Genomic DNA, 16,011 nt, shown 5'->3' with positions numbered 1-16,011 from the left:
ATCGTACACAATAATGGAAGCCTGATAAATTCGTAGGCCTATAGTAGAACTAGTGTTTTGTTACTTCTCACGTGAAAACTGTGATACGACGTTCCTGACAGACAAAAAAGAGCAACGCACTAAGTTGTGCACAAAAAATAGTTCGTGTTTTATTTCATTTTAAAAGGTACAACACGATAAGCGAACAGGTTTAAAACAAGTTTATAAAAAAGGTTGAGGTATAAAAGTGGTGGAGCGAAAATGACACGACCAGTTGGCGTGCCTTCGGCGGGGAAAAAACCAATGACGTCACAATCGACGTGTGTGGGACGTGATTCTAGCACCTGGCGGTCGAGTCTCAAAACTGTGTCGTCTTTTATACGTATACTTAACCCTTTGTAGGGGATTTTTGGTGGTATTCGGTGGGGTGAGGTCGAGCACTTCGCGTCTAATGCAGCCGCCCGTTTGCACATGGCGGGCGCGCGGAAATATAGGAGGTAGAGTTTCAAAAAGTGTCCGAAGAGCCATGTAGAGCCACGCGAATATGAAGATAGTTCGCGGTGAGGTATCCACCAATGACACACACATCTCATACACACGCACATACAAACACACACAAACATTCATACATACACATACATACACATACAAACAAACGTACACACACGCACACACACACCAGACGAGGGCAGTGGCCAACCGCTTTATATTATGACGTCATACTATTACCGTTGCTGACGCGATGCCGGCGGCGTTGACGTCAGCAATGCGTTTTTTATGTAATTTGCTGGAATTCCCTACGAATCCCTGAGAAAGGCGACGGAAAAAAAACACGAACACAACAAGCGAGCACACATGGACATAGAGATCGTAGCAGTGCTGTACATAGAAATCAAAGTCCACCAATAAAAGTCCGGTTCGTTATATACAAGTCGATCCGATGCACCCGTTCTTGTGTATGACGTAACTTCCATAACGCAGACGCAACAATGGCGTACCGAAAATTTGAGGTAGAAACTTTCCCCGAACCGGAAATGTAAGGAACACACAACGATCACCGGGGCATGACGTAATTTGGTCACGTGTTTTCTGTTAACTGTGGATCGCTGTGAGGTTTCGAAAATTGGAGTTTTGTCAGTTGTTTGGCAACGGGAAGAGCCATCGCGCGTGTTCGTCATATTAATTTGTGAGGTCATAGACACGTACAATTTACGCGGGAGGTGATCGAGCAAATATTAAACAACAACAGCGAGAACACGAATAACTAGAAGGGAAACTGAAAGCACTGTCTGTCACGCCGCGAAGGTAGTAATGAACATGATGTCGATAAAGGCGCAAAAACACAAATGTACGCTTGTGCCGAACTTTTTCAAAAACAAAACAACAAGAAAGCACTCATAACGATGATGCGGAACGAAATTCGCGGCGAAGGATAGAACTTGAGGTCATGGGAGCGTCGTCTTTTGGGCGTGATTACACTGTTCAAGCGAACGAGACAATACTGCTCTCCTGCCCCCGCCGCACAAAAGTACATGTACAAACTTACATGCGTCACTGACAATAGTGACGTAATAAAAGAATCCCCTTCCGTCACCGCAGCGGGGGTAGTTAAAGGCCGGACTACACAACGAAGGAGGTTATCGACACAAAAGTTTTGATGCGAGTCCGTGACGTCAGGCGCTTGTGACGTCATAATCGGTGTGCAGATTACTTGGTGTCAGGGTTGTTTTTTTGAATAACAGGCAATCTGCGCGAGGATGGGAGAGGGTTAGAGATATGTTGGTTTGTGGTGTTGGTGCCGGAGGTTTCACGACAATACGTACCTATTTCTGACAATAGGGATTCTTCCGCGTTTGGCACCATGTCCACCATCTCTTCGACATCCGGAACCTCATTAGACGTATCTGTTAAAAATACAGCATAAGTTAGCCAGTGTAGATAAGCGGTCACTGATGGAAATTCAGTTGCAGGAATTCCACTCTTGTAAAACAGCGTATTTTGGGGAAAAGCTTTTAGCTCGAAAACTCGACACGAACCTGCTATGCTTCCTTGTCGTAACAGTTTGCTGTGAGCTGGGATGGGCACTGAGGTCAGAAGGTAGCATTGCTGTAGAGAAGTAAAATATGTGGTTAACGCAAGACAAGCAGGGGTTTGAATCATGGCAAGAAGTCTGAACCACAAACTATATTTAGCAAGTTGGATGAGTCATCTCCACAATATATACCGCACTTCCTATTCTTGCCGCCGTTTCTTGGAAAATGAGTTTTCGAAACTTACTTGGTTATTTCTTGGAACAACTGCGCCGTTCTTTCGTAAATTTTTGTTGAATAACAAGGGAACAACGCTTGTCGATGGCCTCTTGTGATTAGTCATTCCGTTTAGACTGCAAGTATACACGAGGGTGGTTAAAAGCGTGTGTTCTTGAATACTTTTGCAAATGACGAGTAACTTACTGCTTTGCCTTGATCAGCTCCTTGGACACTTCGTTGTTTTGTTTGTGAAAGCCATTTTTCTGCGTCATAAAATATCCGTTTGAAATCAAACTTAAGAACTACAAATATTAAACTAGGCAAGCTGACTTCTAGTGTGTTTCTACGTAAAAACCACTATCTTATTACGATTATGCGTTTGCCGAAAGGTGGATTACACTTACAGGTCAAAGCAGGCGGAATGTCGCAAATTTCTACGTAACAATATAATTAGCAATGATTAATTTGTCTTAACGATGCAAGATAATTTCAGAATCAACAAATACGTTATCCAACTAATAAACGGGTCATAGACGCTTTTGTTTTGTTCCAAAATCAACAACTTATCACCAACTTGTTCCAGAATGAGAAACACAATTTACCCCCGAATGGCCAGGTCCGTGGCCATTGGCAATATGCCCGTTGCCGACCACATTGTTTTGCGAAGTACTGCTGTCCACCACCGTTGAGCATCGGTTGTCATGAGGCCTGCAAAACGCAATTTTTGATCAATTGACATATGTGGATTCAAAATTGTTTGTTTTGCGAAAGCGTTTCCCAATTGAGATTTATGACGCAAAAAACACATTTGTTGTTGTCTAGACGCGCAAACAGACTGACTTCGTTAAGTTACAGTTGTAAGGTGGCGGTTTCGTGCTCATACCCATTTTGGCAAATTACTTGCATCACGTACACTTTGCGCTGGTCATACCTGGCTGGGGTTGAACGCTTGGTGCTGCAGTGACGCAGATCCGTGGCTGATTTCTTGCACCAAAGGCATTTCGCACTTTCCATCATTTCACGTCTATCGTGTATATGAACAGACGGTTCACTTGTTATTTTTGCATGCAATGGCTCAAGCCACACAAAAATGCACTGGAGGCATAGTAATTAAACATCTCAAAGCGTGTGCTGGTGCCACTTATTTAAAATGAACTTTCTGTTGGTAGATTATTTGAAAGCTTTTACAGAACATTTTTTAAACTGTGGAAATGTAAAAATACACACTTTTGCCATCAAAATATTAGCAAGGTTCGAAATTGTAAACACAAAACCACTGACCTGCAGCAACACCACAAGATTAGTACAATCACAAGAATGAAACTAAGTGATATTAAGCATCCAATCAGTGCTGCTGTCGTACTATTATCACGAGGTGGAGCAGCAGTAGTTGGTGGCACTGAAAATATTCAGTAATTTCAGCAAACAACTTAGTAACAAGGAAAATCACCTTTTTACTCTACAGCATTAAAAATAAAAATTTTAGGAAATTTTTGCATTGGGAAAATCATCAGCTTGCTATCCATTTCCAGGTTACCACTACTTTTATAAAAAAAACAAAAAACAATTTTAAGGTAAACACATTTATTTGTGACTGAAACACTAGTGTTTATTGTGCCATAAAGAGGAAGTAAAGTATGAGATATTTTCACTTACCAGAAGGACCACATTTTTCACTTCTTTCCACAATTTCAACAGACTTGCTTCTAAATTTTCCTTCTTTATCATCTCCGTTAATCCTAGCAGCATGCAAGTGGCATTTTGTACCAACTGGAGCACAATCTATCTGCAGTGTCGTACCTTAACAAATTTACAGACATTACACTGGGCACTGATATCAATTATTCCCAAATTTTTTTTTGTTTCTTTCAATGATCAAAAAAGGCTAGTGGTTTCCTAAAACTTCAATGAAACCTTTTAAAAGATCTTCAAGCATGTAAAAACAAACAAGAATAAAGTCAAAGCAAAGAAGATTTTGTGACATACTTTTCAGTAACCTGTCTTTGGACATGACAGTGACATTATCCTTCACACAATTGTACTTCAACAAGTAACGGGGATGATCCGTGTTCAAGATATTATAATCTTCAACCTTTATATCCATATTTTGTTCAGTAACCACGACCACAAGTCGTGTGGGTGCCTGGTGTAAAGCTGGAAGCATAAGATGTGACGTTAACTGTTGTGTTTTCACAAAAAAAAAAACTTCTCAATAACTTGATCAAAAAACTAATCAACACTATACCAGGAATTATTACTTGAACCAAGCTACCCGGCTAATGATCAAATTTTCTGGTATGAAACATATATGGAGTCATCTGTTTGATCAATCTTATCAGCTTTACACAGAAATTTTCAAACTTTTTGAAAACTTCCCAATCTGTGTTGTTGTTTTTTTGACAGAGTAACACATGGATTTTGTCACAAAAGGGATACTTTCTGATAATAAGTTTCTTTTTACATTATATGACTTTAAGCGCCCATAATCTGTATTGTCAAAGCATCTCTTCCACTGGTTTTTCAAACTTTTCAATAAAGCCATGATTAGTCAATACATAACCAATTTCGTTGAACCGAAATAGGCAAAACACACCTATATTTGCTACATTTATAATGTGATACCCATACCAATTGCAAACTTTACTTACGCCACTTAGTAAAATCTGCACGAACTGCTGAAAATGGTGTTGCACCGCGCTCTGCAATGCTTTTAAGAAACACAGCTCTGACTGATATCTCATACAATGTTCCAGGCTTCAAACCAGATAATTTTGCTTCAGTGGTTGTACTAAAAATATGGCGTAGATGGTTGGAAAAAATGTTCAATGACCATTTAAAATTATTGTTAGATAATAATAACAGAAGTACATCATGATCCATTCACATAACACATCTCTCTTTTCTGACACACAATCTCAACAAAAAAAGTTAGGAAAAAACAAAATGTCTTTGAAGCCACTGGCACACACACACTATATCCAGCCCTTTCAATTTTCTATTGATCATTACTGTCTGGTAAAATGTTGGGCTTAAAAATCGTATCAAACTGATGATGGCATAAGTTTTTGCCGAAATGTCTTCTTTTAAACATGACAGTGTTAATAGCAATATGGGCCAGTATCTTTATACTCTAAACATATTTACCTGTTTACAAAATGGTCGTCATCATACTTTGACAAGCACTGAATCTCAAAGTAGTGAATCGGTTGGTCAGGATACCACTTGGGATTGAACTCCCAACGAACAAAAATCTCCGTTGTCGAGGATCGATTTAACGAAACAATTGTAGGTGTCGAAAAAGCAGGTTTGGCTAAACACAATTAGTCATTTCAGGAATGTCAACATGTGGGCCAACCTCAACCCCAAAAAATTTGTAATTGAGACAAATTTTACCACCAATATGTGAACAACACAACCTGAACGATCATGCAACAAAAATAAATACATCTTGAAAGTCAGTGTTACTAAAATATGCCAGCATTCATTAGAATTAGAATGTGGAAAACTACACAATTATGGCAAATATTATAATAATCGATCAGAAACATTGAAAGAACTTCCATACCACCAGGAAATACAGCAGTTGAAACGTTGAGGCAGGTTTTATTGAAGGTAGAATAAACTTGCAGTGTCACTTTGTAAAATTCCAAGCGATCTGCAAAAACATCTCCATTAACTAAATTTCTTGATGCAGTTGTTTCATTTGGTTACTAAACTCACCTAAGTCAGGAATTACGAAAGACCTTTCTGTTTGCGGAAGAAAATTTTGGTCGAAGATAAGATTGCCCACATAATCAAGCAGCGACAGACGGGATCTGGCAACTTGAACCGCCTTGTGGTATTGCCAGGTAACCAGCAAATCGTTTGATGAGTTGTGGATAAATTTGGCCTTCACTTGCAAGTCATTGTCACCTGCAGATTAAAGCATATCTGTGAAATTCTGTGCTAAAAAAGCATGTGTAATGTATTACCTTAAGAATATTTGAAAGGAAACATCAATAAACTCTCAAATATATAATGGTAAAAGAAATTTACAAAAATTTATCACTATTTGTAATTAAAAACTGAAAAATATTGAAAACTATATTGATTCTATTAAGCTTTCACACAGTACAACCAGGTTAAATATCTTTAATAAAACCTAAGAAAATCTCACTAGGACGACAGTTTTCTTCACTCGAGATTTTTGATGTTAATTTTTCTTCCATCAATCCCTCATCTCCACCAGATGCACCTTCGTAAGCACCAAGTCTGGTTGCTGGCATAACACTTATGTGGTATTCCTTGTCAGGTTGTAGGTTTGTCAGATGGACATAAAGTAACTTGGATTTACGCATTTCTTCGGTCACTCGAACATTTGTCCTCAAACGAGGTGGGTTTTGAACGTTCAGGGGACTGTACTCAACCTGAAAGTGAATAAATAAATATAGAAAATGTAGAGTAGTAAACCTCACAGGTATCGCTGGGGGTTTTACTTGATTTCTTCTCCCGTTATTTACTGCAGACAGTAAGAAGTAAAAAACAGAAAATCATGGCAATTCAGATTATCAACAAACTTATTATTCATTACATTTTATTCAAAATACCAGAATTTTTGTGATTTCCTTTATATCAAAATGAACACCTGGCAAGCACATAACAATTTTACGTAAAATAGCTCTTACATTTATTAACCTATTTTCAATACAATGTTTCCTACATTTTTAGTGCTTTACAAGTAATCGCAGAAATTTACAGGAAAACTTACCGTGTAATAAATTATTCTCCCACAACTTTCAGGCCCAGTAAGTGGAGCCCAGGACACAATCAGTTCATGTGGACCAAGGATTACAATCTTGTCCTTGGTGGCATATTTAGTGGGCACTGAAAATACAGTTATGTTAACAATTACCATTTATAACAAATAAGCAACACATATCAACACAGTAAGATTTTTTGATAAAAAACAAAGATTGTGGACAAGCACTAGTAATATGATTGTGCAAAATAATTGTCTATTTTTCAAAAAGTTTTTTGGCAAATTTGTATAACTTGATTGTTTCTCTGCCATTATTTCTATAACAGACGAAGCAAAACAATAGGGAGATATAACAAAATAAGCTTACCACATTCAGATGTTTGAAAGTAGATAGATTCTGTTTCTTCTGATGAAGATTGTAAAAAATACAGGCCAAACACAGAATAATTGGTGTAGGCTTTGAGCCCTTCAACATGTACCATGCAAGTTCCATTCACACAGTCTAAAGGATCTGCTTGTCCAGTCTCAATACCCGAGAATCTCCATACGCCTGATTCTACAAAACACGAGTGTTTTATTCGCCCATGTCACTGCACTTAAATCAAATGTTCATAAACTTTGCTGGTGAAAATAGCTAATGTGATACGGGATCTGATAGCACTAGTGGTTGGTCATTTGCTTGGCTATAATGTTTCTCGGTATGGTTGCACCTAGTTTGGTGCCCAGTGGATCACGATGATTGTGTAGTCACCACAAAGTCGGAGTCTTTGCCTGACCACATGGTTGGCAAAGTTGTCTAGAAGAGTCACACCAAGCTGCACTGATGAGACCTTGTAAGTCGAAACAGTGGCCATCTGTCTGCAGCTTACAGAGTTCATAAACTCATTGAGACAACATCGACAAAGTGTTGGAATAAATTACAGAAATACTTCAATGCTTATCAATACAATCACTAGTTCTGCATTGAGCCAGAAAAGATATTAGTTTGGATTAGAAAGTTGAATGTTAATCCTGTACGAACTCACGTTTTGTCACAGGCACACATCTAACCAATGTCGCATCCCCAGGAGGACGAGAAAACATGACCTCCACTGAATCCTTGGTGATTTCACTGATTTTGAAGTTGTTCAGAGCAGGAAGTACTCTATCTGCAAAAACATTAAAGCATATAGTTGAGTTGTTTAACTTGATAATTATGCATATCTTGCGGGAAATGAAATTTCAGGACAAAGATGTTTTATTAAATGTTTTCAGTTTTTTAAAAATATTATTGAAAATGTCAATAAACCAGTTTAAGTATTTCAATTCCAACTTATAAATACAGTTTTCATAAAAAGTCAAACGCATTGACATATTGAACATGAAAGCCTTGTTGTCACAACAACATTTAACATCCTATATGCACACACTTTAGATAACAACCAAATTTTTCTTTTTTTAGTGAGTAAACACATTATTTGCTCTATTGCAAAAAAATTTGAGGCTGCTCTTACGTGGTGTCACGGTGACATTAACAGTGTAGATGCTGTATCCATATTTGTTTTGGGCCACACATTGGTAAAGGCCCTCAAAATCATGTTTAATGGAAGCAAGCATCAGAACAACTTCATTTTCCATCTTTTTGATTGCATACACCCGCTCATTAAGTCCTTCTTCACCCGGGAAAGAAACTAAAAATGGGTTTGTTGATAAAACTCACAGTTAAAATAGGTAAACAAGGGACAGTTTGGATAGAACACCTTTTTTTCTGCTAAATAATGCTAGACAAAATTAAAAATTTAAAAAACAACCCAGATAACCAGATAAAATCTTCTTACCTTTATTTCCATTTCTCATCCACCAAACTTGTGCTGGAGGGTTGGCGTCCACTTTACATCTTATCCCTTTGTTTGTGCCGATGCCGACTAACAGCTTCGAATTCTCTTCGATTTTAGGTTTGCCTGTGAAAAACGTTCAACAAATTGAAACATACAACATCAACTTGAATAGCAAAATAAAACAAAGACAATTTTACTGCAACAAATATTTTTGGTTTAAGTTGATACTCCCCAGATCAGACATAGGCAAACTCCAGTACGTGGGCAAAATCCAGCCCATTGGTTCTTCCAATTTGGCCCACCAGGAGTTGTAATGAATTAGTAAGCGCATAGGAAATGTATTCATACTATAGTTTCATGTAATTTTAGTGTAGGTTTGTTCATCTTTTCAAAGGCAACTTTTAAACATTAACTATACTGAATAGGTTAATCCATAAAAAATATAGTCCGAACATACACAATCTTTGTTCCTTTTATAATTGCCATGACCCCATGGCCTGTCTTTTTGAACTGTTTATAATTTCTAGACCAAGTGTAATGAACAGAACATATTAAAACAAAAGAATATTTCACAATGAAAAAAAGTAATATGCCCAAAGAAACACATTTAATATGTGAAGAATGTGTTTATGTTATACTCTCTAGAAACATTATACAAAAGCACATTGCTTTGTTCTTACTGTAGACAATGACATCAGTTTTATTGTGGTACAATGTGTTGTTGCAGCTTGCGACGCATTCAAAAATCCCAGAATATTCTAATGATGTATGAGGTATGCGAAGATTTCCATTTGTCATGTTGCAGGGCTTATCTGATGTGCAAAATTCTGTACCTGCACACAAAAATGAGGTATTCACGCACATGAATTTGCGAATGCACGAACCGTAGCGAATGAAACAAACCTTTATGCATCCAGGTGTATGTTATCTTGTGGCCAGGACAAGAAGCTAAACACTCTAAAAGTAATTCGTTTCCCCTCTCAACTGTGGAATTACGAGTTACATGAACCCATTCAAAACCTTTTGCAACACCTGCAAACATTTTTTTGTAAATATTTACATTTTTGCAAAATAAAAACAATTATTAAAAATTAAAAAGCAGCTTTAGAATTAATGCGGAATTGACAAATTTTTACCACATTTATGTTTGTATTTGACCCATTTTCTTTCTAATCCCCCTCCTCCTCACAAAAAAATACTGTATATATATATTTATATGCATAAACGAACAGAGCAAAGTATAAAATATCACAATCAACAAATTTAGATGTGGATATGTCACCAACAGTCAGCAACACTAAACACCTGATACAGTACACAACAAAAATATTGATTGTCTTTAATGGCAACTAACTTACCTAGTTTGTCAACAGACAGTGAGGCATGGGCAATAGCAGTTTCTGCAGTATTATTGACATGACATGAATATTGGCCAGTATCGGAACTTGTAGCATTGAGGATTTGTAGGACTCCAGGTAAAACCACATACCTGAAATTAACACATTGTTAGAAACTCTGTACAGCAAAATATGTAGTTTCACCAGGAATTAATGTGTATTAATTCTTTTTTTTTTGACTGGACCACAAATAACACTTTATTGAAAAAATATACGTTTAGATCATAAGTTCCCTACCGGGGGTAATTTCACCCCCCCTGGTATAGTATATTTTGTAAGCAAGAAATTTGCACTTTTTACTGTAGGCTGTGTAGTTTTGAATGGATATGTTTTGGCAAAATCATTAGGTATTTTTTATTTCATTTCTTTGCTTCGCTGCAAGTTTGACATAATTTCATTCAGATATGACTTTCAAAACATCTATTTGCTTTTGAAACAATTTTGCAAAATTAGTGTGTTAAAAAATAGGGGAAAATTTGGTCTTCAAAGTCTGTCATTGGAAAAAAAAAGGTTGGAAACCTATGGTTTAGTTTAGACGATTTCTTTTGTTAAGTTTCCCTACCCTCCAAAACCCTTCCTCTGGGATGAATATTAAACATCATTGAATAAAGGGGTGGAATAAACCTTTTGTTAAGTTTTGTGCACAAACCTTTTGCTTAGAGGTAGATGCACATTGTCCCGAAGCCATAGATAACTGAGCGGCGGCAGAGGCGACGATGCAGCAGAGCGACAGTAAAAACGCAAGCATTCTCCTTCACCCTTGCTTTGTGAGGTAGGCGAAACACTGAATGAAGGGGAATCTGCAAATAAAATAGAGCAAATTGGTAACAAAACTTACCAATCATTGTACGTCATACTGTAGCCACTTAATAATGTGTTTTTGGGCTAACAGTGAACAACTTGTGCAGTTCTTCCTTTGAAATAAATGGCTATGCGCCAAATACACGCAACTGCGTAACTACCTAACGTCCCGAAACGATGTCAATGCAATGTGACGTACAGCGAAATGGGATGATTGGCGAAAACTTCGCACTCAACTAAGGACTTCAGTAACAACCAATTTCCACGCTTAGCTCCCACAATCGCACAGATATTCATATTCTGATTTCAGGTGTGTGGCAGATTAAGCTGGTTGCAGTCAACTAGTTCGTTTCTTTGCTTAGATAACTAACGGACTCGCTCCAGTGGGAAACAAAAGCTTGGGGAAGCAAAAGCAAGCAGTGGTGGTCAGTGCGCGCGCATAACGTGGTGTGCTTGCTCAACCGTAACGAAGTGGGTCGCGCTTTGGACAAAAACTGAAGAGCGCACACATTATTAGAAAATTTAGTGCGTGTACGTCAGACGCTTATTCTACAATTTTACAGTTCATTACGTTTGTTGTTTAGTTGAGCAAGTTGATTTTGAATACATTTGCAAAAGATAACAACATACACTCTTTTTTTAAGTGGTTCAAATTGGCGGTTGACTTATACAATCCTCGCGTTGATCAAAAAATTGCGCACGGGATTTAGTCGAGTATTTGTGCTTCCGTGTTTACGCGAACATCAAGAAAATACATGGCCTGTAGCGACAATCGCGGCAAGCAAAACCGCGTTCAGCCTTGAGAGTGGACAACCCGTTGTTTGAGGAGAGACTACTATATCCTTTTTGTCAGGCGAGCGAAGCGCATTCGATCAAGCGAGAGGCCTCGGTAAATAACGATAAAAGATAGAGAAGTGCTTGGAGCAAGGGGTAGAATAGAATTCGCCGTTTGGTTGGTCATTCTCACGTAGCGCACACAAGGCAACGCGCACCAATTTCGCGTTAGTTTGCATGCTTTAGGGACGCCATAGGAATTTAACAAGGGGCGCGCGCAGGCACACACAAGAAGCGCCAGTGTCCAGCGACCGGGATGCCAGTCTTTTTTTCGGCTCTCGAAATAGTTTCCGTTTTGCAGCTCACGACAAATCCTGACCGAACGGAAAAGTTTTAAGATTGCGCCACTGGCCATACTACACAGCGAGGCACTTTTTTTGAATTGGCGTGGTCGAAACACAACAGGGACACTTTGCTTATTGTCATTGACCAATCTGAAAGATCACTGAAAAAATTCGAATGTGCAACACCTAATTCGGTGCAAAACGAATCAGTGAGAAACGGACGATGGACAAACCATCAACAACACAATAACAGGAACTCTGCTAAACACGTATTTTCCAACAAAAGCCAGCTGACATGTGCTTCTGGTCGTTAACCACCAGCCCGGTTACTGAATGACCAGTAACGATTGGATTTGACAGTGAATAATTAACTGACATTCAATGAAAGCAGTCAAACAAACCTACTTCGCGGATGATGTATTACTTCCTTAACAACACAATTTTAAACTATAACAAACCATGGAAATGAGCTTCAAATTTTTAAATGTTTAAAGCCATAAAATGGAGTATAGTATGCAAATTAGTCATGGAATATAATATATAGTATAATAATATATATTATGTTCTTGTATTTAATAGAAATTTTAATGTTGTGTAACAGTTACTCTAGTCCTTAAATGCAGATACACTTTAAAACTTTAAAACAGCTAGTTAAACACATTTTTTAACTTGTTAAACATTTAAACGCATGGTGATAAAACATGCATCAAAGTAGCTGAATACAACTGGTATTGATCACAAATATAAACAACTTTTTCTCTAACAAAGTTTTTATGAAGTTAACTCGTAAGTTATTTTTAACTTGTAAACATTTTAACTTGTAAACAGATATAACTTCCAAATTGCAAACTTTGTCAAGCAGTAATTCTCACACAACAGACAACACACATTATTATTACATTGGTACACAACATTTCAATACTTTATTTCATTTGAAATTTTAATTGCAACCTTTTTTTTCGTAGTAGGAGCAAACTGCTTACTCAGAAAATTATACTTTGTTACTGATTAGTGATGGCAAATCGGAAAAAACAAATACCACTCACCATATAAAATAACATGGCACCTGGAACTGGCCAACTTCTGCTTGCTGGCAGAGATAAAACACTGGAAACTTTCCTGCCTGGTCACATGGCCTATTAGCAGTGAACCGTTGGAGAGCAACGAATAATTCCCGGATAAAAATCGTCTTCTTTTGTGAGGTATTAGCGTGATGTTGTTGAGGTCATGTGAAATTATTTTGTCATCATTCTTTGAGGGTGGGAGGAGCCCTGCTATGGGCGTTTGGTCCCTGTACCATTGCACTGACACTGTGGCTCCGTCGCCGCTTAATCCAGAGCATGGCAATACCAGTTTTTCGCCCCGTCGCACCCACACGGTGGCCGGAGGCTCCTCCACGAACTTGAACTCGGGTGGGGGATTTACCAATAAAGCCTTGGCCGTTTCGTCGCCTGCAGAGCAGATAAACATGTGAATCATCAAATAATATAAGGACTGAAGTTTAATTTAATTAATTTATCATGTTAGATCAAGACATTTGGAGAAACCGCAAGACATTAGGTGCCCGCTTCGTCTGTTTGCATTGGGATTAGTAATTAGGTAACAGAAGGTCAAGACAAGATTTTAGGTGAATTGTATACAACCACTTTTATCTTGCATTTATTAGTGAAATTCGATACTGGTGTCACGTGTACAGTGACGTTGACATATCGCAAAAAGTTATTAACTCTGATTTGCTTCGAGAGTTAAGTTGGAGAGAAAGCGTTTGTGACTGACATGTCAAAACTCCCACATCGCGTCAAATAACGACGCAAAATGTTGATCTAAATTTCTAAACCGCAGCGGACGCGATGTAGCACGTTGCTCTACGCATGAGTGCGGATGAGAAGTGACCGACATCGGACGAGCAAGCACACATATACACACACGCCACGCACACACATGTTCGCCAGTTAGGTGCCCGGGGCGAGATGCTGGCGACATTCTCTCCGCGTCTGTCTCTCTTTTTCTCCGATATGGCCCCAAAGGTTGCCGCGCGCTTTCAGCGAGCCAACAGGGCATTAATAATGGATGGGGTTGTGGAAGGCCTGCTGCCGCCTGGACAGATCCCGCTCTTTTCCCACAAACAACAAGTTTTAGCGCAAACAGAACGGTCGCCGCCGCGAAGGCAGCAAAAAGGCAAAAATTGGATGCTTCACACGGGGCCGCCTTACAAAAAATATGGGTTTTGGTTTACCATCAACCATCACTGGCACAAAAAGACTGCTTTACAGAGGAAACGACACGCGAAAAATCGTGGTTAACCACAACCGCACAGTAGTAAAGCCAGCCTGAGCAAACACAGCAACCATGGGGATAAAAATATAGGTCACATTTGAACAGTCTGGGTAAAATATTGAAATTTTACTACAACAAATACTTTTTTACCAAAACTTTTGTTTGAAACCACTTTATTACACAAAATCATTTATGTTTTTGTTACATAAATGGTGCAACAACAAAATTACATAATACACCATTATGTGTAAACGTGCATTTTGTATAAATAGTGTGCACATTGCCATATTAAAAATTGCCCCAGAAAAAAGTTTCCATGGTAAACACAAATTTTTTAAAAGAAAATAAATCTTCAGTCACTAACCAAGTATTAGTTTAAAAAGTAGTGCACAACAAACACAACAACTATGTTGAAAACATAGAATATAGCACACCTTTCTGGGTTAGTAGTATATAAAATAATTCTTTTCAATTACAGCTTGGCTAAATATATTTTCAAACCTACGCAATCTTTAGACACATTGAATTTTAAACCTTAACAGGCTTGCTAAAATTGATTTTACAATCAAAAGGTTTGCTTTTGTTATTAGGCACCAGGATTACTGCTACATACCAGAAAAAAACATAACATATCAGATTGGTTAAAATAGTCAGTCAGTATTGCATGTCGTCAGTTTTTTTTCAAGATGGTAATTAAGGTCCAAAAACCTAACATTTGTACGAGCATATAAATACTAATTTGCATCGTATTTTAGATTCTCTTGTTGTTATACATTTGATACTCCCTCCCAGTACAAAGGCATCAAAAAATAAAACTTTAGGATAGTAACTGTAGGCAAGGTTAACTGAATGCTACATTATCCTGAAATTTTTAGAATCCTTTCATAACTTTATTGATCATGGATGGCAAAAATACTTTAAAGCACAAACTAAAAACTCTAACTTGGTTAATACCACGTAAAAGCAAGATTGTCGTTATATTGAAAGCTGAATATGGAAGTTTAGGAAATTCAAGCAACATTCAAAAGTAAAAAAAAACAACAGTATACAACTAAAACCCCAGCAAAATTTATTTGGGAAATACCAAACAAAATCTTTGAAAAATACCTATGCACAGCTAAAAAAGATGTTTAGAGAACATTTTCCAATATTTTAGCAGGGGCCATGAGTAACAAACCAGCACAACATACATTAAAAAGTAGTACTCACCATAGCATAACAAAAACTGGTGTAAAAAGATGAAATACAGCACTTTGAGTCGAACTTTTGAGGTCATGAGAAATGTGTCTTCATTTGCGAAACGCGCAAGACGATTGAATGCCAAGTTGGATGCCAGCCATCAACTGCGGTTTCTTGATAACTAAGAAAACACTAACAAAGCATTGATTAGGTTCGCATCACACCAAAACCACGACGCCCGCATATCTCTGGTATTGAACGCGTTTCGGGACGTAAAAACATTTTTGTCCTTTGTCTCCACCTTGCCGCCCAAATAAAAGAATTTATTTTTTGACTAGGAAGTGTTATTTCAAATATTTTTAATTTTCTATTCTGTACAGAAAAAGTACAACAGCGTACAATTGAAACTCACCCATATCCACGATTTTTTGGATGACAATCTACCACTCATAGCTG

General features: G+C 37.9%; 1 protein-coding gene across 1 annotated transcript; it reads right to left on the bottom strand.

The window, feature by feature from the left end:
- Positions 1-170: 170 nt before the first annotated feature.
- Positions 171-15,777, bottom strand: LOC145897701 (protogenin-like). Its single transcript, XM_082986099.1, has 26 exons — positions 15,586-15,777; positions 13,146-13,550; positions 10,830-10,980; positions 10,142-10,272; positions 9,687-9,815; positions 9,464-9,616; positions 8,784-8,906; positions 8,460-8,636; positions 7,992-8,114; positions 7,334-7,522; positions 6,976-7,091; positions 6,385-6,634; positions 5,949-6,140; positions 5,794-5,883; positions 5,373-5,538; positions 4,877-5,016; positions 4,215-4,382; positions 3,885-4,028; positions 3,510-3,627; positions 3,160-3,252; positions 2,831-2,936; positions 2,433-2,491; positions 2,257-2,362; positions 2,016-2,085; positions 1,803-1,883; positions 171-1,726 (listed from the first exon to the last, which is right to left on the bottom strand). The coding sequence occupies exons 1-26, from the start codon at positions 15,650-15,652 to the stop codon at positions 1,653-1,655; spliced, it is 3,621 nt and encodes a 1,206-aa protein (XP_082842225.1). The 5' UTR covers positions 15,653-15,777; the 3' UTR covers positions 171-1,652.
- Between the last annotated feature and the right edge of the window lie 234 nt (positions 15,778-16,011).

Source organism: Ascidia mentula, chromosome 4, assembly GCF_947561715.1.
Source record: "Ascidia mentula chromosome 4, kaAscMent1.1, whole genome shotgun sequence".
NCBI classification, from domain to species: Eukaryota; Metazoa; Chordata; class Ascidiacea; order Phlebobranchia; family Ascidiidae; genus Ascidia; species Ascidia mentula.
The sequence above is the reverse complement of the archived record's forward strand: the minus strand, read 5'-3'. Positions and strand labels throughout refer to the sequence as shown.

Excerpts from the sequence above, each read along its gene's own strand:
- LOC145897701 (XM_082986099.1), bottom strand. The coding sequence starts at position 15,652 with ATGACCTCAAAAGTTCGACTCAAAGTGCTGTATTTCATCTTTTTACAC. Across the intron at positions 9,617-9,686 it reads ATACACCTGGATGCATAAAG|GTACAGAATTTTGCACATCA; the intron begins GTTTGTTTCATT and ends TTTTGTGTGCAG. Across the intron at positions 3,253-3,509 it reads ATCTTGTGGTGTTGCTGCAG|ACGTGAAATGATGGAAAGTG; the intron begins GTCAGTGGTTTT and ends TATACACGATAG.